General features: G+C 52.0%; 2 protein-coding genes across 4 annotated transcripts in view; one reads left to right on the top strand and one right to left on the bottom strand.

Annotated features, from left to right (window-relative positions):
• The window catches only part of FAM222A (family with sequence similarity 222 member A), a 76,579-nt gene extending 69,027 nt beyond the window's left edge, over positions 1-7,552 (top strand). For all 3 annotated transcript variants that reach the window (XM_003419357.3, XM_064272341.1, XM_064272340.1), the window contains exon 3: positions 1,475-7,552. In XM_003419357.3, the coding sequence (XP_003419405.1) occupies positions 1,475-2,751 (1,277 nt within the window). In that variant the 3' untranslated portion in view covers positions 2,752-7,552. The remainder of the gene's footprint in view (positions 1-1,474) is intronic.
• A 10,189-nt stretch (positions 7,553-17,741) lies between these two features.
• Positions 17,742-26,954, bottom strand: part of TRPV4 (transient receptor potential cation channel subfamily V member 4) — a 28,553-nt gene continuing 19,340 nt past the window's right edge. Inside the window, exons 9-15 of the mRNA XM_064272339.1 lie at positions 26,040-26,113; positions 25,157-25,322; positions 24,850-24,916; positions 21,093-21,409; positions 20,422-20,549; positions 18,958-19,079; positions 17,742-18,440 (exon numbers count right to left, since the gene is read on the bottom strand). Coding sequence (XP_064128409.1) covers positions 18,283-18,440; positions 18,958-19,079; positions 20,422-20,549; positions 21,093-21,409; positions 24,850-24,916; positions 25,157-25,322; positions 26,040-26,113 — 1,032 coding nt within the window. The 3' untranslated portion in view covers positions 17,742-18,282. The remainder of the gene's footprint in view (positions 18,441-18,957; positions 19,080-20,421; positions 20,550-21,092; positions 21,410-24,849; positions 24,917-25,156; positions 25,323-26,039; positions 26,114-26,954) is intronic.

The following is a 26,954-nucleotide window of genomic DNA, read 5'->3' on the forward strand; positions in this document are numbered from 1 at the left end:
CCCTGGCAACCACTAATAATCTCTGGTGTTTATGTATTTGCGTACTTCACGTAAGTGAGATCATATCGTATTTGTCCTTTCGCGACTGCCTTCTTTCGCTCAGCACGATGGTCTCTAGGTTCACCCATGCGGCATACATCAGGACTTCATTTCTCTTTAGGGCTGAGTAGTGTCTCATCCGTCTCTTGATTGAGCCAGTGAATGTGAGCGCAGGGATGAAAACCAGTAGCAGCAGCCCCGACCTACACAGCCTCGTGCCCACCCCTCACGCCAGGCACCGAGCTTAACCCATCCCAGGAGGTCAGCAGGCCCCCGTCATCCCATTTTACAGATGAGGAAAGGGAGGCACCAAGAAGGTAAGTGAAGGGTTAGAAGGAATGGACAACCACCAGGACGGTGTTAAATAAAAGACGATAACAAGGGTCATCAAGGATGAGGAGCTACTGGAACTCTGTGCCCTGCTGGTGAGAGTGTAACGGGGCACAGACTCTTTGAAAAACTGTTTGACATTTTCTCCTGAAGCTGAACATGTTGCCGTGTGCCCTCGAGTTGATTCCAACTCATAGTAACCCTATAGGACAGAGTAGAACTGCTCCATAGGGCTTTCAAGGCTATAATCTTTATGGGAGCAGATGGCCAGCCAGGTCTTTTCTCCCAGAGCAGCTGGTGGGTTCGAACTGCCAACCTTTCAATTAGCAGCAGAGAGCTTAACCACTGTCCCAGCCAGACTCCTTAAGCTGAACAGAGACCTCCCCTCCAACCAGCAATTCCACTTCTGGGTACACTCCCAACAGAATTCACTGCAGACGTGCGCCAGGGGCCGTGTACAGGCGCATGCGTCATAACCATTGTCACGGGAACAACTTGTGTAAAAATTGTTGAACAGGAACCTAATTTGCTGTGTAAACTTTCACCGAAAACACTGGAAGATATTAAGAAAAAAAAGAATGTTCGTCATAGCACAGCCCAAATACCCATGAGCAGCAGGAAAGACGAATAAACTGTGGGGTGTTCACGCAGTGTACATCACCCGGCAGTGAGAACGAACGAGCAACCACTACACACAGCAGCCTGTGTGGATCTCACAAACATAATGTGATGTGAAAGAAGCCAGATAGATTGGATTCCATCTCACCATGTACAAAAGCCAGGCACCACTGGGTCCGTATACTTAGAAGTCAGGATAGTTGTTAAACTTTGAGGGGTTAGTGACTGGGATGGGGGCCTCCTGGGGGGCTGACAACATTCTCTTTCTTGACCTGGGTGTTATATGGGCATGTTCCGCCATGAAAGTTCAAGCTTATATGTGTAGTTTCCTTAACTTGTTTTATACTTTGGTAAAAAGGCTTAAAAAATCTAGAAAGAATGAAGAAGCCAAAGATGGGGAAAAGGCAGCTCTCGGAGCCCTTGTGGGGAGCAGGAGAGGCTGGGTCCGTGCTCACCTGTGCTTTTATCTCCTTGCTCATCTCCCCAGGCGAGCCGGCGGCCAGCTCCATGCAGTCCTCCCGGTACCCAAGCCCGGCCGAGCTGGACGCCTACGCTGAGAAGGTGGCCAACAGCCCGCTCTCCATCAAGATCTTCCCCACCAACATCCGGGTGCCCCAGCACAAGCACCTCAGCCGCACCATCAATGGCTATGACACCAGCGGCCAGCGCTACAGCCCCTACCCACAGCATGCCACTGGCTACCAGGGCCTACTGGCCATCGTCAAGGCTGCCGTCTCCTCCTCCAATGGGGCTGCGCCCACTGGGCCCGCCAAGAGTGTGCTCAAGAGTGCTGAGGGCAAGCGGACCAAGCTGTCGCCAGCCGCTGTGCAGGTGGGCATCGCGCCCTACCCAGCACCCAGCACTCTGGGGCCCTTGGCCTACCATAAGCCACCCGAGGCACCTGCCCCACCGGCTGGCCTGCCTGCAGCTGCCACCGCCGCCTCTGTCATCCCCCTGCCTGGTCGTGGCCTGCCCCTGCCGCCTTCCAACCTGCCCTCCATCCACAGCATTCTCTACCAGCTCAACCAGCAGTGCCAGGCCCCAGGCGCTGTGCCCTCGGCCTGCCAGGGTGTGGCCATCCCCCACCCTAGCCCAGCCAAGCATGGCCCCGTGCCCAGCTTCCCCAGCATGGCCTACTCTGCCGCTGCTGGTCTGCCTGACTGCCGGAAAGGTACTGAGCTGGGCCCTGGAACCACGCCGGCCTTGACATTGGCTGGGGCCACCAAGCCTGCAGGGTATGTGGATGGTGGCCTGGATTACCTGCTGTGGCCGCAGAAGCCACCCCCACCGCCGCCCCAGCCACTACGTGCCTACAGCGGCAGCACGGTGGCCAGCAAATCCCCTGAGGTGTGTGGGGGACGGGCATATGAGCGGGCCAGTGGGTCGCCCCTCAACTGCGGCCTTGGGCTGCCAGCCAACTTCACCGTGGGCCAGTACTTTGCCGCCCCCTGGAACAGCGTGCTGGTGACCCCCACCAGCGACTGCTACAATCCGACGGCGACAGTGGCAGTTGCCGAGCTGGGGCCGGGGGTGGCCCGGGAGCTGGCAGGGCCCCCCACCGATGCCCTCTCGGGCCTGCCCAGCAAGAGTGTGTGCAACACGTCAGTGCTGAGCAGCAGCCTGCAGTCGCTGGAGTATCTCATCAACGACATCCGGCCGCCTTGCATCAAGGAGCAGATGCTGGGCAAGGGCTACGAGACGGTGGCAGTGCCCCGGCTGCTTGACCACCAGCACGCCCACATCCGCCTGCCTGTCTACAGATAAGGCCTGCCTGGCGCATGCACAGACAGACAGGGCGCTGGGGGGAGGCAGGCCTTGGGGCAGGGTGGGCAGCTTACAGGGGCCAGGCCCCCCGTGCCCATGATGCCCACAGGGAAGTCCGGCTGGCTGCAGCCATGCTGCCACCCAACATGGGGGTGGCAGGGCGACCTCACGCACTGATTACCCCTCCCCCATCGGCAGCCCAGGACCCAGAAGGGCCCAGAGCGGCCGCTGAAGTCTGCGCCTTCCATCTACACCGGCAGAGGCGGGGAAAGAGAAACCACTGGAAAACGGGGATGGCTCTTTCTGGCTCTCCCGGGAAAAGGGCTCAGGCCAGGGTGGGACACGGGAGGAAATGTGATGCTCCAGAGTCGGAGTTGGGTCAGACAGCCGGTTCCCCTTCCCCAAGACTCCCCAGCCTCCTGGAAAAGGAGCAGAGGGAGCCTATGGGAAGTCACTGGGCTCACACCGTCCCCCCACTGGCCAATGTAGGCGAAGAACACCCAGATAGATGCCCCAGGGACTACTAGTCCCCAGTCCCTCCTCTCCCCACCCCCATTCCTTCCTAACAAGAATCCTATCCCTATTTTCCAAACCCCCGACTACCACCCTCCCCCTTCCCCCCAGTACATCTTACAGGGCTGCCAGGCACAGTTTGTGCAGGCTGTATACTGCACAAGGGCACCTCATCCAAGGAGACGCTACGCGTACCCCAAACTTGGATATTCATCACAATTTTCCGCATTTTGAGGAAGGGGCGCCATTTTCATACTCGCACAAAGGCGCCACAGGGGCTAGCGGTGGGTCTGCCATCTTAGACCCATTTAGAGGGACCCCACCCTACCTTTCTCAGGGGTCTCCTTGAAGCTAGTGAGGGGGCGACTGGTTTTAATTGGGGAACCAATTCCTTTCCTGCAAACCAACCTCCAAGGCCCGCCTGCCAGCATCAGGCGGGTAAGGCAGGCAGGGGTCCCCCTCTAAGTCCCCAGGGCCCGAATCCCCCAAGTCCTGCCCCCCTTGGCACTCCGGAAGCGGTACTGTATCTCTCCAAGGCCTGTTCAAGCACTAAGTGCATTTACAAATCTCTGAGAATGTTTTTTTTTTATACTAAAATTGACCATTATATTCTACTGTGAGAAGTGCGGTCTGCACTATATTGTTTTAAAAGCAAAGAGAAAGAAAAGAAAAAAAAACACAGATGGTGTCTCAGCTGTTGGATTGTTTTTAGCTCTTGTTTTCGCTCTTTCTCCTTCCCCTTTGGAGGAAAACAGGCCATCTCCTCCCAGCTGGCTGGCATGGAGCCCCCAGGGAAGCTGGCCAGAGCCTCCTGGCCCCTGCATGTTGGGGGCACTGTGCATTTGGGGTTTCATTGGCTTCCGACTCGAAGCAGACACTATGATTCACCCCGTTTATATAGCAGCACACAGACTGGCGGCTGCTGGGTCGTGGCCTGCGGTCAGCCCGTAGAGTGGCAGAGACGGACCTGACCTGGGCCCTCTGGCCCTGTCCCTGTACAGTGTGTAGACCTGGGGGTGCCGCCCTCATCCCCCCATCACTATATGCCTCCCCAGCGCCTCTCTGTGCCTGGCATGCCCTAGGCTTCAGTGGTGGCAGTGTGGCATTCAGATAGGCCAGAGTGGTGGGCAGCAGCCATCTCCCTGGCCAGCCCCACCACAGCCGGGCCAGGTACCCCAGCACATACCCACCCCCCATCTGGGCATTGGCAGGAGACCATCTCTACCCCACAGAGCTCAGCACTTAGTGTGTGCCAGAGGTCCCTGGATGGCACAGTTTACACTTGACTACTAACCAAGAGGTTGGCGATTTGAACCCACCCAAACAGCACAAGAAAGTCCTGGCAATCTGCTTCCATAAAGATTATAGCCAAGAAAACCTGATGGAGCAGTTCTACTCTGTAACACATGGGTTCGCCATGAGTCAGAATTGATTCGACAGCAACAGGTTTGGTTTTGTCTTGGTTTCACTGTGCCAGGCATTTCCATATCCACTGTATCTCAGTGGAGCCCCACAGTCCCCTGGCAAGGTGAGGGTGTCCAAGAGGAAGAAACGGACACTCAGGTGAAGTGAACTGCCCAAGGTGACACAGCAAACAGGTGGCAGAGCTGGGATCCACACCCCCCAGCACGAACTCTTTCCCACATCCCGTCCCAGCCTTTGCTTGGCCCCCTCTTCTTCCATGGGCTGGGGGGGGGGTCTGGAGGCCCCCAGTCTGATGTGGGCGCCCCTCCCACATTCAGCCGTGTCCAGATGGCTGGCATGCAGAGGTTTGGGGCAGAGGTGTGAGCCAGGGGTGGAGAAAGCGAGGATGCCGTACATATGACCCTGCAGTGGGGGCCTCCACCTGCTCAGGAAAAGGCCCCACCCCACCTTACTTCACCTGGAGCCTGGTGGCACACCTCACCAGGTCCCTGGGAGCCGGCTGGGCTCAGCACCAGGCTCTCCCACAGCCTCCCAGGAAACATCATTCCAGAGAGGGGGAAACTGAAGCTGGTGGCGGCGGGGGAGGTATGCTTCTGAGGCAGGTCAGGGAGCCAAGCTTATCACCCCAGACCAGCCCCTAAGGAGCAGGAACACTGGTAACAAGCTGCCAGGAGAATCATAAATACTACAAGTGCCACAGGCAGGCGACAAAGTGCATCTCTGACCTCACTTGATTCTCACAGCAATCCTATCAGGCACATAATAAAATCATCCCATTTTACAGATGAGGACTGGGAGAGTCTGAGACACCACCACAAGGATGGTAAAAGGGAGCCAGGTATCTAGCATCAAGCCCCAGTCCTCTCCCCCACACCTCCCCATACATACTCCGCAACCCACCTGAAGGCATCACAGTGCCCAGGGCAGCCCCAGGAGGCAGGCGAGCCCAGGGGTAAGGCCACAGCCTCTGAAGAGAGCCACACCTGAGCTGGAATCCTGACGCTGCTACTGGTGAGCAATCCTGAACCAGGTGCCAGGACCAGAGATGGAATTCATGAGAGACCAGAGCACAGCTGGAGTCCTTGGGCAGTGAAAACGGTTAAGCCTTTACCACTAGCTGAAAGGTTTCTGGTTCACACCCACCCAGAGGCACTTCGGGAGACAGGCCTGGAAATCTACTTCCAAGAGATCAGATATGGAAAACACTATGGAGCAGTTCTGCTCTGCACATACGAGTCGGAATCGACAGCAACTAATAACAACAAAGCACGGCATAAGCACTCAGGAAAGGGGTAGGCACAGCAGCAGGGTCTAGGGCCTGGTGGTGACCTGTGGCTCAGCTGTTACCAGGTGCCACCACTGGCCACCCAATCGCCAATTTGGTCTCTAGGTAGCTGGGCCCACTGCCACACCCACCCATACTGGAACATTCGAAAAGGGGAGGGAGGCGGAATTGGAGCCACCCTCTGATCAGTGGTCCCCCACATGTGGAGATCTGGGCCAGGGACCCACATACTATCCAGGGAAAACCTCCTCCCTGCCACAGGGCGGGGCCTGTGTGCAAAGTAGGTGGACACAGGGCAGACTTTCGAGGACCAACCCCAGGAGCCCAGCTAGGGTTCTAGCCCCATCCTGGCACTGACTCCCTGTGTGCCCTGGCTGGGTTCCCTTCTCCCTCGGGCCTCAGTTTCCCCATATGAGGGCTAGGCTAGCTGATCTCAAAACCCATTGCCATCAAGTCGATTCCAACTCACAATGACCCTACAGGACAGAGTACAGCTGCCCCATAGGGTTTCCAAGCAGCAGCTGGTGGATTCAAACTGCCAACCTTTTGGTTAGCAGCCAAGTTATTAACCACTGCACCACCAGGGCTCCAGCTGATCTCAAAGGCCCCCTATAGTTGCCATTCTGGCATGCTGTGCCTCTGCCCTTTATACAGTCACCTGGGATTACCACATTGGAAGGGCAGGCAGGTGACAAAGACGACATTACTATTACTGCTGCAACTACCAACAGCCACAGTAACTGTAAGGTCCCCAGGTGCCGCGAACAGTGTGTGCCTGAGTATTAACCTAAAGGCTGGTAATTCAAATCCACCCAGCAGCTCTACAGAAGAAAGACCGGGCAATCTGCTTCCCTAAAGATTATAGACCAAAAAAACCCTATGGAGCGGTTCTCTTCTGTCACGTGGGGTCATCATGAGTCAGAATCAACCCAGTGGCAGCTAACAACAGTTATGGTAGGCAGACTGGACACCAGGCTCCGTGCTAAATGTCAGTCCTCATGGCCACCTAGCAGGATATAAATCTCACATTCCCATGATGCTCAGAGAAGTACAATCGCTACCCAAAGACACGCAGCAAGGGGACAGAGAAGCAGCCGGGATTGAATGCAGACCTGCCTTATCAGAGCCTGAGCTCTTAACTGCTGCGCAATGGAGAATATCAAACCACCACCAATCCCCAAACGGGGGGCCTATTTGGCTTCAGAATGGAGGCCCTGCCTTGGGTCTCACCCTGGGGCTGCCCCCAGCTGGGTGGTGGGTCTTGGAAGCAGAGAGGAGACTCTGTCATCTCATCCCAGCTACCAGAGCTGTAATCCTGTCTTTCTCTCTTGGGATTCACCTTTAACCCACCCACCCTTCCTCTGCTAGAATCCTTCTCCGAATTTAACTGTCTGGGACACACATCCCTCACAGCTGAGCCATCCAATATGGTACCCACATGTGGTTGGCACATATCTCCAACTATAATTATCTCTTACTGTTATAACTGCCAATAAAGTGACGTTCACCCCATCTCACAGATTAGTGGCTGCACCGAGGGGTGTGGGGGCTTAGTGCGGATTTGAGTGGAGGGGGGAGTATTAGGGGCACTCACCTTTCCTGGGTGGCTCCAAGTCTTTTACTTATACCCTTGGCTTTAGGCCACTCCTCTACCATTTCCAGGTAGGGGAACACGGGAGTCCACCTCAAACCCCTGAACTTGAGTTGGGCCCAGCAACTACTCAGCTGGCTTGGCTGAAGCCGGGGCTGTGCAGGGCTCCATGTGCATACGAACTGAACTGGGCCTGCACAGTTTCAGCTTTCTTAAAGGACCAGGGAAGTGGGAAGTGGAGCCCATAAGGGAGAGGGGAGGAGGCAGAAAACTGGCCTCAGGATCCCGCTGACCCCTTGTGTGACCCTGGGCAACTTGTGTGGCCTGTCTGAGCCTCAATTTTCAGATCTGAAGGCCTGGGGTGATCAGGCTGACAGGAAATTATCCTGTTAGAGGGACCCCCAAGGGCAGTGGGGCCTAGTGTTTACAGCATCAAACAGTCCTAGTTCAAATCCTACCCTGCCCCTCGTGAGCATATGGCCTTGGGCAAGTGATCCCTCCTTTCAGAGACACCTACTTCTCAACTGTGAAATGGGGCTAATCTTGCCTGTTATGACAGGTGATCAAAGCCCTGGCATAGCTCAAAGCCCTGGCATAGCACAGAGCCCAGTGCATAAAGGAGGCTCCATAAAGCAGGGCTTCGAACTGGTTCATTCCAGCTCCAATCCCTGCAGAGAAATTTGCATTTCTAATAAGTTCCCCCCCAAAAAACCCAAACCCATAGGGGTCCCTACAGGACAGAGTACAACTGCCCCATAGTGTTTCAAAGCAGCAGCTGGTGGATTGGAACCACCAACCTTTTGGCTAGCAGCCTTAGTTCTTAACCACTCACCGTGCTGCCAGGGGAAACCCTGGTGGCGTAGTGGTTAAGTGCTACAGCTGCCAACCAAGGGGTCGGCAGTTCGAATCCACCAGGTGCTCCTTCGAAACTCTATGGGGCAGTTCTACTCTGTCCTATAGAGTTACTGTGAGTCAGAATTGACTCGATGGTACTGGGTACTGGGTGCTGCCAGGGCCCCAACAAGTTCCCAGCTGATGTCAACTAAGGATTCCACCTCTACGGGTTAACAAGATCCCCAGGTGATTCTTGTGTATTATGTAAGAATCACCTGGAACTCTTGTTAACAGGTAGATTCTAATTCAGTATATCTTGTGTTGAATCATTAGCATCAGGCTGGAAACTTCGTAGAAATACAAATTTATCAGCAGGGGTTCTAACCAGAATGAACCGGTTGGAAGTCCTGCCATAAAGTTAGTCTTTCATTTCTATCATCACCTAGTCCCCCAGTGCTGTGGTCACCTAGTCCAGCATTTGCCAAAGATTTGCATGTTGGAGAGTGAGTTTCTGGGTCAAAAGAGTTTGAGAAACAATATCCCCCCTCTTGGAGATGCACAAATCACATTAGCATATTCAAGGCTCTGAAAAGTTCTGCAGGGAGATATCCTTTCAGCTTTGTTTGACCCCACATTCCCCTAACATTTTTGACCACTGAATTTTTTATTAACACATCCCGAGGAACAAACCAGACTTTAGGCAATACTAAGTCCAAGCTTTCGTGTTGTAACTGGAGAAACGGAGGCCCAAAGAGTAGGGATGAGTTTGTAGCAGAGCAAGACCTAGGGCTCAAGCCTGACCTGGAGTCACGGGGCCTTGCTTCTAAGGCCACCATATCTGAACTGGTTTTTATCCACCATATTGAACTAGACCCAAAAGAGGAAGAAGACTCTCAAGAAGAGAGAGAAAGCCCTCATCTGAGAAGGAGGGGTGAGTATCCCTATTTTGCAAATGAGGAAACTGAGGTTCAGAGAGGGGAAGCAACTTGCCTGAGGGCACACAGCAACTTTGTCCTAGAACTTGGGCTTCCCAAGGTGGATCCAGACTTTCTCCTTTTTGGGGGGGCATTTCCTGAGTCTTACAGCCTCAGGGTACGATGGGGAATCTTTCCCTGAGGTCACCTCTGAAGAGGCCCCTGGGTGTGACCACAGTGGCCCTGGTGGCCAATCTCAGGACCTCAGCAGCCCCACCCCAATCCAATGGGTTCATTAATGAGGGAGGTTGGAGACCCAGGGGGACTCTCTGGTGGCACTGAGGACCTTGGGGTGCTGAGAAGGGGCTTGGGTTCAAGTTCCAGGTCCATCCCAATCTACCCCTGTCTTCACCTGTTAGAGAAACCAGCACAGCCTGGTGCTGTGGAGAACTAGAACATGGATGTGCTTTGGAAAGGTCAAAATGCTAAGTAAAACAAAGAATTCTGCCATTCCCTGAAAGATTCTCCTCCTATGACAGAGTTCAAATCCTGGCTTCCCCATGTCCAGGCTGTGTGTCCTTGGGTATGTTTACTTCATTGGGCCTCACTTGCTTCATCTGCAAAATGAAGATAAAATCCATACTTGCATGATTCTGACTAACAGAAAACTCTGACTCAACTTATTTACATGAGGAGGAAAATGTATTCTGTCTAATAATCATAAGAAGCCCTAAGGTTGCCCCAGGGTTGGTTAACTTGGCAGCTCAACTGTGTCATCCAAAAAAAAAAAAAACAACAAAAAACAAAAAACCCAAACCCACTGCTGTCAAGTCGATTCCGACTAATAGTGACCCTATAGGACAAAGTAGAACTGCCCCAGAGGGTTTCCAAGGAGCGCCTGGTGGATTTGAACTGCTGACCTTTTGGTTAGCAGCCATAGTACTTAACCAGTACACCACCAGGGTCTCCTGTGTCATCAAAGATCCACAAATTTTCCATCTTTCTGCTCTGCCAAGCCCCCTCATGGTCACAAAATGGCTCCTACAGTTCCAGTCATCACATCCAGACCTGACAATATCCAGCAAAGGAGAAGACAGTATCTATGTTTCTCTTACTATGTGTATTAGTCGCCATGGGCTGCTGTAACAAAGCTAGCACAAATTGTTGCTGTTAATTGCCATCCACCGCAGCTCCCACTCATGGCAACTTTATATGTAACAGAATGAAACATTGCCTCCTGCCTGCACCATCCTCACAATTGCTCTTGTTTGAGCCCATTTTACTCTTTTGCAGTTCTCAAAGTTAAAACCAACGAAACCAAACCCAGTGCCGTCGAGTCCATTCTGACTCATAGCGACCCTATAGGACAGAGTAGAACTGCCCCATAGAGTTTCCAAGGAGCTCCAGGTGGATTCGAACTGCCAACCCTTTGGTTAACAGCCATAGCACTTAACCACTACGCCACCAGGGTTTCCTTCTCAAAGTTAGAAGTCTGAATCAAGGTGTTGGCAGGGCCATACTCCCTCTGAAGGCTCTAGGAAAGAATCCTTCTTGCCTCTTAGCTTCTGGTGGCTCCTGGTAATCCTTGGCTTAATGTGTTATTCCTATCTCTAACTCCATCTTCACATCACCCTGTTCTCTGTGTTTCTGTGTGTGCTTTTTTTAAAAGGATACCAGTCTCTGGATTTAGGACCCACCCTAATCCAGTACAATTTCATCTGGATCCTTAGCTAATTATATCGGCAGAGACCCATTTTCCAAATAGGGTCACATTTGAAGTTCTGAGTGGATGTGGATTTTGGGGGAGCACTACTGAGCCCACTACATTATGGTCCAACAAATCTTTCCCAGAACCCCACCTCAGCCTGTTGCAACCCCACTTTCCCTCTGTTGTGTAACAACCCAGTGGCACCTGGATTCAAGGTCGGCCATGTCACCAAGAGACCAAAGAAAGACTCCGGAACCAGTAATCATGACATATTGTTTATTGAGGAGCTTACTTAGGGGACATTCAGCCCAGGGCAGCAGCTAGACCAGTTGAGCACTGCACAACCGCCTAGCAGGGGACACAAGCTTATACACCGTTCAAGCTGGAACTAAGGCTTATTTTTTTTCTCCCCAGTCTGCGGGCAGCCAGCGTTCCCAGGAACTTCACGTCAGGCCCAGATGTTTTTCTTCCTGTTGCTAAGGCATTCCTCAGCCTTGGCCGCTGGCCCAGTCATGCCTCTCCTGGCCTTGAACCTTAGCCCGAGTCCATCCCGAGTTCATCCCCAGGCTGCTTTGGGGAAGAGCAAAGCTGACTCCATTAGGAGGACATGCATATAGCTGAATAGCATTACGCTACACCCTCTTACCTCATGGGTCTGCCCTGGGTCACATGGCTTTGCCTACACCCACACCTAGTAAGGGAAATAGAGCCACAGTGGTTGGCTCAGGGAAGCCCACAGCTATGCGGAGCAGAGTGGAGAGCCCTGAACAAAATCAGGTGTGGGGGATATGGGAAGAGAGGCTATGGCTGCTGGGAGGCCCAAACACAGAATTTCCTGCATGTGGTTCCAGAAATAGGAATGCCAAACACCCCACACAATGCCTAACACATGGTCGATGCCTTACCCATGCTCATTTACCTCGTCCTTTTTGTGATTCCAAGAACGAAAACCTCCCAGCCTGGCTTCTCCTGATCCAACCTCCTGCCCCTTGATCCTCCGCTCCCTTCCAGGGCTTGAGTCTCCACTGCCCAAATGCCTAGCTGCCCCAAAGCCCCTCCCATCCTATCTTCTGCCTCTATTTTGTTTGTTGTTGTTAGTTGCCATCAAGTCAATTCTGACTCATGACAACCCCACGTGTGCAGAGGGTTTTCACTGGTTGATTTTTTTGGGAAGCAGATCACCTGGACTTTCTTCCAAGGAACCTCTACGTGGATTCAAATTTCCAACCTTTTGGCTAGTAGTGGAGCACTTAACCATTTTTTGTCACCTAGGGACCCTCTGGCTCCCTCATCCCCCTTCCTTTGTTTCTATCTCAAAAGCTTGGGATGAACAAAGATCTCCCTGTTACCCCCAATGACTTTGGATTCCTGAAAAATAAAAGGTGGGAGGTGTTTGATTCTCATGTAAATGCTTTCACCAGGGAGTCAAAAATTAGTGACAATACGAACAGAGGCCTGGAGCATTTAACCACCCCATCCGACAACAGAAATGAGGAGAACATGCCCTTATCTGGGTGAGGCATGGAGATTGACTGCTGACTACAAGGTTATTGCAGTGGGAAATGTTGAAAGAGGAACCGTTTAGTTGAAAACGGCTTTTGATCAAAAAAAAAAAAAAAAAAACCCAGCATTCATCTAAAACAATAATAACAGCTAATAATAACAGGGCCTGTAATAATGAACTATTCACAGGCATAAGAGGTAATTGTTCAATTAAGATCTGAGGGTTTCGGAGACTGTCTTTTCTGATGGGGGCCCCTTTATTTTTGACTCCAGCAGCACTAATTATTTCCCACTAGTGCTTTAAACTTGGAGGGAAAAAAAAAGCCCTCCTGTCAAATATGACATACAAGTGCTTTATCATTATTAAATACACATGCATGCACATAAAAAGAAATCCTTCTTGGAATAAAGTTAAGGGTGTGATCACAGGGAGAAGGTTCTAAAGAAGAGCTTACAGTCTCAGGGCTTGGCAAAAGCGGCAGGTAACAACCAGGGCCTTACCTGCAGAAGCGCCTGGTCTCATCACCTCTCACCCCTCAGGGGTCAGTGTTTCCTCTCCAGCATGGATTCTGAGGTCAGAATGTCTGGGTTCAAATCCCACCTCCACCACTTACGAGCCAGGTGCCTCTCTGACCCTCAGTGTCATCATCTATAATACGGACTCTATACATGGAATAAGGAGCCTTGGTGGCACAGTGGTTAAAGCATACGGCTGCTAACTGAAAGGTCAGCAGTTCAAACCCGCCAGCTGCTACACAGGAGAAAGATGTGGCAGTCTGCTTCTGTAAAGATTACAGCTTTGGAAACCCTACGGGGCAGTTCTACTCTGTCCTATAGGGCCACTGTGAGCCAGGACCGACTCAATGGCAAGGGATATATGTGGAACACAGTGGACATCTGGTTTTATTGGCCTGCCTAGGTTCTGTTCACCTCTTCTGCTAGTATCTGTAAGGTGCCTGGGTGCTGCAAACGGTTTGCACTAGACTACTAAGGAGCTCTGATAACGCAATGGTTAAGCTCTCAACTGCTAACCAAAAGGTTGGTGGGGTTTGAACCCACCCAGCCGCTCTGCTAGAGAAAGACCTGGTAATCTGCTTCCCTAACGATTACAGGCAAGAAAACTCTATGGGGTAGTTCTTCTCTGTAACACATGGGATCTCTATGAGTCAGAATTGCCTCAACAGCAACAGGTTTGCTTTTTGGTTTCTAGTCTATATAAGGAAACCCTGGCGGCATAGTGGTTAAGTGCTATAGCTGCTAACCAAAAGGTCGGTAGTTCAAATCCACTAGGTGCTCCTTGGCAACTCTATGGGGCAGCTCTACTCTGTCCTATAGGATCACTGTGAGTCAGAATCGACTCTATACCAACAGGTTTGGTTTTTGGTTTTACTCTGTATATACTAGCTATTGTCTCCAAATTGCTGCCTGTACTTAAAAAAAAAAAATTCAGTGGCATACAAATTTCCCATGCATCTGTGGGTTTCCTCTGCTCTTGGCTGGGCTTGCCTGGGGCAACTTGGCTTGCTCTAGAGGTCTCTCAACCTCCTCCAGGGGCTAGTTCAACCAAAAAACCAAGCCCATTGCCATCAAGTTGATTCCGACTCATAGTGACCCTACAGGACAGAGTAGAACTGCCCCATAGAGTTTCCAAGGAGTGCCTGGTGGATTTGAACTGCCGATCTTTTGGTTAGCAGCTGTAGCTCTTAACGACTATGCCACCAGGGTTTCTAGGGGGTAGCTCAGGCACATCTTTCTCACGATTGCTAACATCCCATTGGTCAAAATAAGCCACATGGTCAAGCCCAACACACAGGGGTGGGGAATATTCTTTGCCGGCAGTGGAAGGATACCACAAAGTTACATGGAAAAGGGTATAGACAAAGGGAGGGGTAGGGAAGCAGAGTACTAGTGCAATCAGTGAGGAGGACATCATGTCTGATGAAGTAGAGGGCCAGTGAGGGCGAGGGAGACCCTCAGGGAGACGGATTTGCACAACAGCCACAATAATGGACTTGAACCTGAGGAATGGGCATGAGTTGGAGCTGAGTCACTGGCAGATAGCTGTCCATACCTACCTATCCTTCACATCCCTGGTGTCAATGAGTTCTTACCCTCTAACAGAATGAGGACATGGCAGCCCTAGAGAGGGAAAGTGACTCGACCAAAGTTCTCACAAAACAACACAGGGGATAGACAGGGTGCAAACCTGGCTCTACAGACTCCAAGCCCAGTGCTCTTCCGAGAGCTGCCCTTGCCGGGTTCTCAAAGACCCACACTCTTCTCCACCGAAGCTTAGAGGGGACAGAAGACCCCCAACCTGAGCCAAGACCCAGGAACTCTCAGCTTCTACCAGCTCTAGATTCCTTGGGTCCAGGGTGGAGGCAGCAAGAGGTGGTATCTGCGGGGATCCCCCCTCCTCATGCCAGGAGCTGCCTGGCGGCTGGACTGGCAATAACAAGTATAACCCCGCGTGAATGGGTGCCCTCAGAAGCTATCCACAAGACCAGATGGGACACAGGCCCATGGAGGGAAACAGGCAGGCAGGCACCCAAGGAGGGCCATCGCCCACCCACAGCCCACCACCATAAGTCCTTCCCCACTCCAGCTCACAAACACCATCAACAATCCAATCTTCACCTCTTCCTTCCCATGGTCACTCTCACTTTCACTCATCTCCACTAATGTCCCCTCCGTGCCTGCTCTTCTCCTACCCCCCTGATAGCTTCCCTATCCCCCTCAGAATGGGTGTCCCTGTCCAACCCTACTACTTCTACCAACATTATTATCCCCTCACTAGTATTACTACCTCCCCACCAGCATTACTATGTCCCCACCAGCATGACTATCTCCCCATCAGCATTACTCTCTCTCTAGAGCATTACTATCTCCCCACCAGCATTACTGTCTCCCCACCAGTATTACTAGCTCCTCATAACATTACTATCACCCCATCAGCATGACTATCTCCTCACCAGCATTCCTATCTCCCCACCAGCACCACGACTATCTCTTACAGCATTACTTTCTCTCCACCAGCATTACTATCTCCTCACAGCATTACTATCTCCCCACCTGCATTACTATCTCCTCACAGCATTACTATCTTTCCACCAGCATTACTATCTCCCTACCAGCATGACTGTTGCCCCACCACCATTACCATCTCCTCACAGCATTACTGTCTCCCCACCAGCATGACTGTCTCCCTACCAGCATGACTGTCTCCCCACCAGCATTACTATCTCCTCACAGCATTACTACCTCCCCACCAGCATTACTATCTCCTCACAGCATTATTATCTCCCCACCAGCATTACTATCTCCCCACCAGCATTACTGTCTCTCCAATGGCATTACTCTCTCCCCACCAGCATTACTATCTCCTCACAGCATTATTATCTCCCCACCAGTATACTGTCTCTCCAATGGCATTACTATCTCTCCACCAGTATTACTATCTCCTCACAGCATTACTTTCTCCCTACCAGCATTACTATCTCCTCACCAGCATTACTATCTCCTCACAGCCTTACTATCTCCCTACCAGCATGACTATCTCTCCACAGCATTACTACCTCCCCACCAGCATTACTATCTCCTCACAGCATTACTATCTCCCCACCAACATTACTATCTCCTCACCAGCATTACTAGCTCCTCACAGCCTTACTATTTCCCTACCAGCATGACTATCCCCCCACAGCATTACTACCTCCCCACCAGCATTACTATCTCCTCACAGCATTATTATCTCCCCACCAGCATGACTATCTCCCCACCAGCATGACTATCTCCTCACCAGCATTACTATCTCCCCACCAGCATTACTATCTCCCCACCAGTATTACTATCTCCCCACCAGCATTACTATCTCTCCAATAGCATGACTGTCGCCCCACCAGCATGACTATCTCCCCACAGTATCACTCTCTCCTCACAGCATTACTATCTCCCCACCAGCATGACTATCTCCTCACTAGCATGACTATCTCCCCACCAGCATTACTATCTCCCCACCAGCATGACTATCTCCTCACCAGCATTACTATCTCTTCACAGCATTACTATCTCTCCACCAGCATTACTGTCTCCCCACCAGCATGACTATCTCCTCACAGCATTACTATCTCCTCACAGCATTACTATCTCCCCACCAGCAGGACTATCTCCTCACCAGCATGACTATCTCCCCACAGTATCACTCTCTCCTCACAGCATTACTATCTCCCCACCAGCATGACTATCTCCTCACCAGCATGACTATCTCCTCACCAGCATGACTATCTCCTCACAGCATGACTATCTCCCCACCAGCATGACTATCTCCTCATCAGCATGACTATCTCCTCACAGCATTACTATCTCTCCACCAGCATGACTGTCTCCCCACCAGCATGACTATCTCCTCACAGCATTACTACCTCCCCACCAGCATTACTATCTCCTCACCAGCATGACTATCTCCTCACCAGCATGACTATCTCCTCACAGCATTACTATCTCTCCACCAGCATTACTGTCTCCCCACCAGCATGACTATCTCCTCACAGCATTACTACCTCCCCACCAGCATTACTATCTCCCCACCAGCATTACTATCTCCTCACCAGCATGACTATCTCCTCACCAGCATGACTATCTCCTCACAGCATTACTACCTCCCCACCAGCATTACTATCTCCTCACCAGCATGACTGTCTCACCAGCATGACTATCTCCTCACAGCATTACTATCTCTCCACCAGCATTACTGTCTCCCCACCAGCACGACTTTCTCCTCACAGCATTACTCTCCCCATCAGTATTACTATCTCCTCACAGCATCACTATCTCCCCACCAGCATTACTATCTTCTCACAGTATTACTATCTCCCCACCAGCATTACTATCTCCCCACCAGCATTACTATCTCCCCACCAGCATTACTATCTCCCTACCAGCACACTCTCCTCCCCATTTCCTTCATCTTTTCCTTTCCCATCACCACTCCATTCTCACCCCATCCCTCAGGCCACCACCATTAAAACCATTCCCAACCCAGCCACCACCACCACCACCACGACCCTACCCACCATCTTGGTTCTCACTTCTGACCCTTGTTCTCTCCCTTTCTCCTCCCCTCCACCACAGGCATTCCTAGTTCTCCCATCTTCCTTTCTGCATCCCTTTGCCTGTTACCATCACCCCCACCACCATGGTCCCACCGTCTCCACCATCTATGAGTGAACATTTATTGAGCACCGACAAGTCCCAGATACTCTACAGAACATATAGAAGGTGTGGTCCCACCCCAGGGCCCCAGCCTCTCAGCAAAGCCACCATGTGGCTGACATGGCAGTATGTGTAGCCCAAGGCACGGGTTGGGGCTGGGGACTCAGCCAGGTAGCACACCTGGAAAGGGGTCCTGAGGTCTCTGCCAGGCCCCCGTTGGGGGCAGGGCCATGCTGCTTTCCCGAGTGCTGAGCAAATAAATAACGGTGAGGTGGGGGCAGGGGTGGAGCCCCTGTGGGCAGGGAGCCCTGGCACCAGCAAATGTGACTCCATGGGAGTGAGACAGGCGGCCAGGACCCCCAGCTCCAGGTGGGGAGGCGGAGCTGAGGGCAAAGGGTCCTGGGGCCTTTGTAGCAGCTCTGCCCAGCTCTCCCCTCTGGGGGTCAGGCGGACTCCCCCTAGCAGTGGCTGAAATGCAGTTGGACTAGAAAAGGGTGGGCAGAGGGCATGGGGAGTGCTGAAGGCCAGAGACCTTGGCCCACAGACCCTAGAGGGGGGCGTTGTCGGTCCTCCACTTGGGGGGGTAACTCTGTTGGTGGCTGTCACAGCTGGGATTCCCCATGGTGTCAAGAGGCACCACCACCTCATCCTGGTTCGAACTCTTGTTCAGCTCCACCACGCGGGGTACCACCGAAGACCAACGATCTGTGCAGTGGGTGCAATGGAGCGAGGGGTCAGGGAGATGGAGAGTGCACGCACATATTGAACGCTTAGGGGGTATTATTATTCCCATTTTACAGAGGTGGAAACGGGGGTTCAGAGAGGGCAAGGCACCTGCCCAGGAACACCCAGGAAGGGCACGGAAGAACCAGGATTCAAGCTTGGGTCTGAAGGGCCTGAACATCCATACCCTTTGTACCACACCACCCTCGTTTATGGTTTAGTGAGAAAACAGAAGGGGTTCCGCCATCGCAAGAAGGCCGAGGACCCTGGCCTCCCCGCCCCACTGCAGCTCCTATCCGCAAAGGTGAGCTACCCCAGCCATTCACAAGCATGCAAGGAAACTTAGTGGCCAGTCCACCTGATCCTCCCATTCTATAGACACGGACGTTGAGTCCTGGAGAGGGGACGGGATTGCTTAAAGCAAGTTAGTGTTAAGGATGGACCAGGGCTCCCCTCTGTGCCCGTCTTTCCCCTCCACCCCACCCTCCCTTCTACTCACCCCTCCTGAGGCGGCCCACAGTGTGCGAGAAGCCGTAATACTGGTACGTCTCATTCTTGCCGGGGTCCTCGTTAATGATGCCCAAGTTCTGGTTCCAGTGGGACCAGTTCACCTCATCCACCCTGGCGAGGCCAGAGAAAAGGGTCGGGGGTGCCCCCTGCCAAGATAGGCACCCCCCGTACACCCCTGGGCAGCCTTCCTACTCCAGGCTCCCTAGCACACTCTCCTTCTTGGTGCTATTACTTCTTGTTCCTGGGTTGTTCTTAACTGGCATTGAGGTGCCCCTGGGCAGGCCTGAACTGCCAACCTTTTACCTAGCAGTCAAGTGCTTAATGACTTGTGCCACCTGGACTCCCTGGTAAAGTCAGTTCTCGCCTCCTGGGCCCAAAATGGCTCCATACCATTTGCATTTTTTAAAATAATTTTTTGTATTTTCATACAACCTCCACTTTTTGAGCAATTGCTACATGTCAGCAAAGTAAGTAAAACATTCACTATTCCCATTTTACAGATCAGGAAACTGAGGCTCTAAGAGGCTAAACTGTTCAGCTAAGGTCACAAAGCTGGTAAGTTACAGAGTCAGGATTGGACCCCAGTCTTGCCTGACTTGAACGCTAGACTCATATGCTACACTGGCAATCGCTTTACAACGAATGACTCGTCTTAACGAAATGATTCACCACGGGCTTCCCTGAAGAAGCTGCCATTCCCCATGCATCTGGAAGATGGAGGCAGTCTGTACAAGGCCCCTCAGTCAGGCAGGGGAATGCCCCAAGCCCTGGGAGCTGCTGATGGCTTGGTTTCCCCACATCAGCCAGGGCACCAAAGCCCAGCCAGCGTGTGGGCGATAGAAAGCGATGCTCTGATGTACTCTTTTAAGAACTATCTATACGAGATCAAAGTGACAACAGCAACTCGAAAGGTTAGATAGGAAACTTAGGAGGCAGTGAGTTCAGGTTAATGGGAAAGAACAACTCAGAAAAGGAGGATGAGAATGGTCGCACAGCTCAAAGAATGAAATCCACGTCGCTGAATTGTACATGTAGAAAACTGTTGAAGTGGTGAATGTTCCGCTGTGGATATTCTCAACAACGACAAAAATAAAATAAATTAAAAAAGAAAGGGATACGCTAAGTCAGTACCCGCCTCCACAGCTCCATCTTCCCTGAGCGAGGGGCCGATGACTGACACAGGCTGCCATTTTGGGCGTCCCAACATGCGCTGGGCACTGGCCTATGAGGTGGTGCTATTGCTATCCCCATTCCATAGATGCAGAAACTGAGGCTGAGAGAAGAGACCCAACCTGCACAAGATCACACAGTGGAACCGAACTCCGGTTGGGCCTTCAAGGCTCCCAAAGTTGCAATGGACAGAAACGTAAGAGGAAGCAGCAGGGGGCCCATTCACCCCATTCACCCCTTTCGCCCCAATGGTGGTCCTGGTCCACCTCTGGCCCCGCCTCACCTGAAGCACCACCTGCGGTCTGGAGTGCCGTCTGAGCTCTTGCCCACAGTCACCATCTCTCCGGAGCGGAAGGCCTTTCTTAAGAACACGGGAAAGGAGCGCTCGATGTCCAGGATGGTGGTGGCCCACTGCAGGGAGAGAAAGGTCAGGGTGGGCCATCAGTGACCCTCCCCCAACTCCATGCCTGCTGCCCTAATGGCGCATGGGCCAAGGTGGGCAGAGAACTAGGCCTTGTGGCCCCTAATGCCCCCGAAACAGGTGCCTGGCAGAAAAGCAAATGAGTGCGGCCAGAAGGATCAGATGCAGAAAGACCATGGCCCAAGTCTCACAACACATATACAGCAGTCACCACTCGGTGTGGGGCACACTAGGGAGGGGTGGGGAGTGGGGCAAACCAGGGATGCCCTGTCCAACGGGAGCCTCTCAGTCCACCTGGTGGCCACCAGGCAGGAATATGAGTCTGGTGTTGCCGGGGCTTCCAATTTTTCAAAACAAGGCCAGAAATCGGGATTTTTATATGAAATCTCTTGACTTTTAAATGTGGCTTTAAATTTTCCAAAAGGATGGTGAGCCAGAAAAGAAACTATCTTTGCTGGCCAAATCTAGTCCGCTGGCTGCCAGTCTGCATCGTATGATGTACCCCCAGTGGGGCAGGGTGTCCGGGGCCTCACCTGCAGCTTCCAGATATGCTTGCTCTCCTTGGAGACCTGGCCCACCGTCTCCCCCATGAGGGCAATGAGCATGTTGAGGAGCAGTACAAAGGTGAGGATGATGTAGGTGACCAGCAGGATGATGAAGACTACGGGGTACTTGGCGCTGCTCAGCATCTCCAGGTCGCCCATGCCGATGGTCAGCTTGAAGAGGTCCAGGAGGAAGGTGCTGAAGGTCTCGCTGTCGCGGCACGAGGGGTAGGTGGGCACTGAGCAATTGGTCTGGTCCTGGTTGCACACCTTCATGTTGGCACAAGGGTTCAGGAGGGAGACCAGGGCTGTGGGAGGGATGGGGGTGGCATCCACTGAGTGCTGAAGAGGTGGACAGCATCATTCCCATTTTATGGAGGGGAAAGCTGAGGCCTGGAGAGGCGAGAGCACTGACCCAAGGTTATCCAGCTAATAGGGCAAGCCGAGGCGGGACCCCAGCTCCTCCTGATCCCAACACCCATGCTGTTTCCACAGACTCTTGCTGACAAGGAAGAAGCATACAGGGTCTAGAAGTGGTTCTCAGCCAGGGGTAACCACTACCCCACCAGCCCCCAGGGAGACTCAGCAATGTCTGGAGAGATTTTTGGTTGTCACACCTGGGAGCGGAGATGCTACTGGCATATAGTGGGCAGAGGCTAGACCCCACTGCCATCCAGTCGATTCCAACTCACAGCAACCCTATAGGACAGAATTGCCCCATAGGGCTTCCAAGGCTGAAATCTTCATGAACGCAGACTGCTATATCTTTCTCTTGGAGAACGGCCGGTGGGTTTGAACTGCCAACCTTTCTGTTAGCAGCCCAGCGTTTAACCACTGCGCCGCCAGGGCTCTTTGGGTAGAGCCTGGAGAAGCTCCTCAACATTTGTTTCAGCTATTTAGTGCTGCCGTAACAGCAATACAAGTGGATGGCTATAGCAAACAGGAGGCTAGGAGTCTGAATTCAGGGTGCCGGTTCTGGAAGAAGGCTTTCTCTGGCCGCTCTGGGAGGAAATCCTTGTCTCAGCTTCTGTAGCCCTCGTGATCCTTGGTTCCTTAGGGGTCTCCACATGACATCTATCTTTATCTCATCTGTGCTTGCTTGCTTCTGTGTTGAATCTGCTCTTTTCATGTCTCAAAAGTGAGTGGGTTTAAGACACATCTTACACGGATAGGCCCTCATTAACATAACAAGGAAAGCCTTAGTCCCAAATGGGATTATATCCACAGGTATAGGGGTTAGGATTCCAACACATATTTTGGGGTGACACAATTCAGTCTTAACAACATCCTGCAATGCATAGGACAGCCCCCACAACCAAGAATGATCCAAGAGTGCCAAGGGTGAGAAACCCTGACCTAACCTCTCATTCCCAGCATTCCCCGGGACAGACTGTCTCTCACACTCTTGTGTCCCATCCACACCAGGTCAGAGAGGAAAGGTGGAAGTAGAAACCAGGTATCAGTCCTGACTGTCCCCAAAGCTGTGGTCTCTAGCAGTCTCGCCCCCTCAGACATCTCAAGTTGATCACAGGGCTCATCCCTTCCCACTAAGCCCAGATGATGCTTCAGAGTCCTTCTCAACACAGTTTAGCAGCAACAACCTGACTCAAAACCAGCCAGGGCAGGGAGCAGGAGGAGGCTCAGCCCCTTTGATCAGTGGGGCGTAGAATTATATTGCCTTCAACCAGAGATGGTAAACACGTTTCAACTCATATGCTTTGTTGTTAGCTGCCTTCAAATTGGGCCCAATTCATGGTGACCCCATGCACAACAGATCGAAACATAACACTGTCCGGTCCTGCACCATTCCCACCACCAGTTGTAGATCCAACCATTGTGATTCATAGTGTTTTCATGGGCTGATTTTCAGAAGTAGATCACCAGGCCTTTCTTTCTAGTCCGTCTTAGTTTGGAAGCTCTGCTGAAACCTGTTCAGCATTGTAGCAACGTGCAAGCCTCCACTGACAGACAGGTGGTGGCTACACATGAGGTGCTTTGCCTGGGAATCGAACCCGGGTCTCCTGCGTGGAAGGTGAGAACTCTACCACTGAATCACCAATGCCTCACTCAAGCTAATGCTGTTCAGTTGTACAGTGGCCATTGAAACCTTATGTTGAAGGATTCTGAGACTTTGTATTCATCAGAAAGATAGTTCTGTGATCCATTAGCAATGTCTTCCATGGACACAAAAGTGGGGAACAGCAGCGAATGTGCCATGTTTGTTACGTCAGCCTCAGACCCCAATCTAGCAGATCTAGCATACCCTGGCAAGAGAAGCCCTGGGACCAGGCTGCCCCCTAGGTTGCTCCTTTGACTAGCCCCTAGCTTCTACCTCAGTTTCTATAATTAGGGCTACAGTAGGACTAGACTCCTAACCTGGGTCCCAACCTATTGCTGAGCCCTTGACACTCTGTCTAGTTCTTCTTCACGGCCCTATTCCTGGGAGAGGGTAGCTGTACCCTGCCCCTATCTCCTCAGCCAAGGCTAGAGACCCACTTCTCTAAAATGACCCTCACAGATTATTCCCTCAGCACTATCTGGGTTAAAATATCACCACCATCAGACTCCTGCTGCCTGTGCAGAATCTGAAATGTGAACACGGCCTGGTCAAGCCTGAGGTGGCCACTCCCCTGTGGACACCAGGCATTGGATGGCGGATCACACACCCTTGGGGATTAGTCCAATGTCTTGGTCACTTGCCCCATTTCTGGTCCTTCCTCCATGGTCTGTGCCACTGAGGCCCCAGCATGCCTCAGTTCAGCATAATGACATCATGGAGAAAGCATCCGTGGAGTGGGCCAATCCTGGGCTCAAAAAAAAAAAAAAAGGCCCACGCTGGTAGATCAATTACAAAAATTGTCCCAGTCTTTCCCCCTGCCCTGTTTGCAAAGTGGCTTTACCCTTGCAATGTGTCTATTTCTCTGCCCTTTGAGTCAGGGCTGGCCTTGTGACTTACTTTGGCCAAAAGAAGGAGGCAGAAGTGACACTGTGGCTTTACTGACTTCAGTTCAAGTTCTTGGAGCCCTAGGACACCAGGTGGACAAGCTCAGGTCAGCCAGCTGGAGGATGAGAGCCACGTGGAAGAGAGCAAAGTCACCCCAAATGAGGCCACCCTAGCTAGGCCAGTCAGCCCATGGCCAACCCACCAGCTGACCACAAACACAGGCACTCGGCTGAGATCAGCCAAACCTGGCCTCTGTCTACAGAACCAACCAGGTGACCTATAAACTTGCGAGCAATAATAAATGGTGGTCTTTTAAAACCTCTAAGTTTGGGGTGGCTTAAATAGCTAACAGGGCCCTGGTGGTGCAGTAGTTAAGAGCTCAGCTGCGAACCAAAAGGTCAGCCGTTGGAATCCACCAGCAGCTCCTTAGAAATCCTATGAGGCAGTTCAGCTCTGTCCTATAGGGTCACTATGAGTTGGAATCAACTCGATGGCAAAGGGTTTATTTGTTTGTTTTAAATAGCTGATACACCAGCTTTACCATTTACTAGCTTTTGAACTTGGGTAAGTTATTTAACCTTTCTAAGCCTCAGTTTTTGTGCCTGTAAAGGGGGATAATAAAGGTACTTACCTCACAGGCTTATTGGAAGGATCAAATGAGGCAGGGATGGTAAAGCACTTAGCCCAGTGCCAGGCAAACAGTGAGAGCTCAGCAAATGCTGGCTGGTATCAGCAGCACATGATGCTGCCTGCCCCAGGCCTTGCACCGCCCCCGCCAGTCTCACCTCAGCACCCAGAGCTCACCTGAGGCATAGCCGATCATGAAGAGCAAGTAGACGAGCAGGAAGCGGAAAAGGTCTTTGAAGAGGATCTAAAGACCCAAAAGGCCAAGACGAGACACATGGTTTCTCATTCTCTCCACTCCTCCAGCCCAAATTTGCTCTCTACGTCTACCCTTCCCCCCTCCACCCCCAATGCCCAGACCTTCCTGCTGCCCCCACAAGGCCTCCAACCCTCAGATATACGGGTACCATCTGCACAGGTAAGACGTACATTGGTACGTGTGGCTCCTTGCAGGGACACACAGGTCCAGAGGGTCCCCCGTCCGTACCTTCTGGATCATGATGCTATAGGTTCCCGTCAGCTTCAGCCCACGGGTGAAGTACAGGGCGTTCATCCAGCCCAGGACCAGGGCAAAGACCATGACGGCCAAGTAGGCCTCAATCCCCGCCAGGTAGAGGGCCGCTGAGACAATCACCAGCACAGAATAGATGAAGCTACAGAGCAGCAAAGGCCACGAGGGGGGCCAAAACAGAGAGGGTACCATGAGGCCTTGTGGGGGGGGATATGCCCCCAAGCCCTCCTGTATATCAGGATGTCCTTTTAGACCCCCAGAAGAGAAATAAAGTGGATTAGTTAGATTATCCAGGAGCCTGTTAACCAAGATGCTCTATTAATTGGCAATTAAAAGTGTGTGTAATGGCCCTGAAAGCCTACAAGATCCCAAAGAGACACACTTTGGAATTGCTAGAGAGAGATTCAGGGATGTTCAGGAGAGATTTTGTGGTTAAGTAAATTTCATTCTAAGGGAAATAGAAAAAGATGTGGTGCACATGCGGCAACCCCCTTATCCTGTGCCCTAGGCAGACATCACTCATCAATCTCAGCTCTCCTTCCCATTAAACGCAAACACAGCCTCAAGATTCTTCTCAACAGGACAGGGCAGACAGACATTAGCAATCAATTATTGGCATAAGAAATGAACCCTATTCCTATCGATGGTATATACGGTAACCCCCCAGCAAGCCAGAATCTTGCTTTAACCAGAAGACCATTTTGCTTGGCCTTTGTCTTGTCCTGAATTCGGGTTACAGCTGCAGGGGTTGGGTATATTCCCTCTGAAGAGAGTCACCTCCTGCTCCAGTCAGGATGACCCGCTAGCCCAACCCTGCCTTCCTCATCCAGGAGCCGCTGGCCCAGGGACATTTACTCACTAGAGCAGCTGGAAGGAGCCATCGATGAACAGAGAGTTCACACCAGGGCATTTCTTCATGAACAAGTCTTTGATCTGGGGAAGGGAGGAGGCCCGAGAAAGCAGGGGAGTCAGCAGGAGAGTGGGGGCAGGGAGGGAGGGCTGGAAGAAGGGAGGACACAGTGGGGTACAGTGACCTGTTGGACAAAGAGACAGAAGAGAAGGAGAATACAGAGTTGGAGAAGGAGGTGGGTGAAGAGAAGGAAGGACACAAGGAGGAAAGAGAGGAAAAGGAGAAGAAAGAAGAGAACCAGTTGCCACTGAGCCAGCCTCAACCCGTGGCGACCCTGTGTGTCTCAGAGCAGAACTGTGCTCCACGGAGCTTTCAGTGGCTGATTGTTCAGAAGCAGATCACCAGGACTTGCTGACGAGGCACTCTGCGTTGACTCGCACTGCCAACCTTTTTGTTAACAGCCGAGTGTGTTAACCATTTGCACCACCCACGGACTCCAGGAAGAAGAGACCAAACCCAAAACCAAACCCATTGCCATTGAGTCAATTCCAACTCGTGGCGACCCCATGTGTTACGAAGTAGAAATGCTCTATAGGGTTTTCGTGGCTGCAATCTAAATGGAAGCGGATTGCCAGGCCTTTCTTCTGTGGCATAACTGAGTTGATTCGAACTGCCAACCTTTAGGTTAGTAGTCGAAGGCAAACCATTTGCACTATCTAGGGACCTGGAGGAGCCCTTGTGCCACAGTGGTTAAGAGCTTGGCTGCTAACCTAAAGGTGGGCAGTTCGAATCCATCAGCTGCTCCTTGGAAACCCTATGGGGCAGTTCCATTCTATCCTATACGGTTGCTATGAGTCCAAATCGACTTGACGGCAACAGGTTTGGTTTGGTTAGGGACCTTGAAGAGAAGGTGGAAAAAAAGGA

The sequence above is a fragment of the Loxodonta africana genome, chromosome 19, assembly GCF_030014295.1.
Source record: "Loxodonta africana isolate mLoxAfr1 chromosome 19, mLoxAfr1.hap2, whole genome shotgun sequence".
NCBI lineage: Eukaryota > Metazoa > Chordata > Mammalia > Proboscidea > Elephantidae > Loxodonta > Loxodonta africana.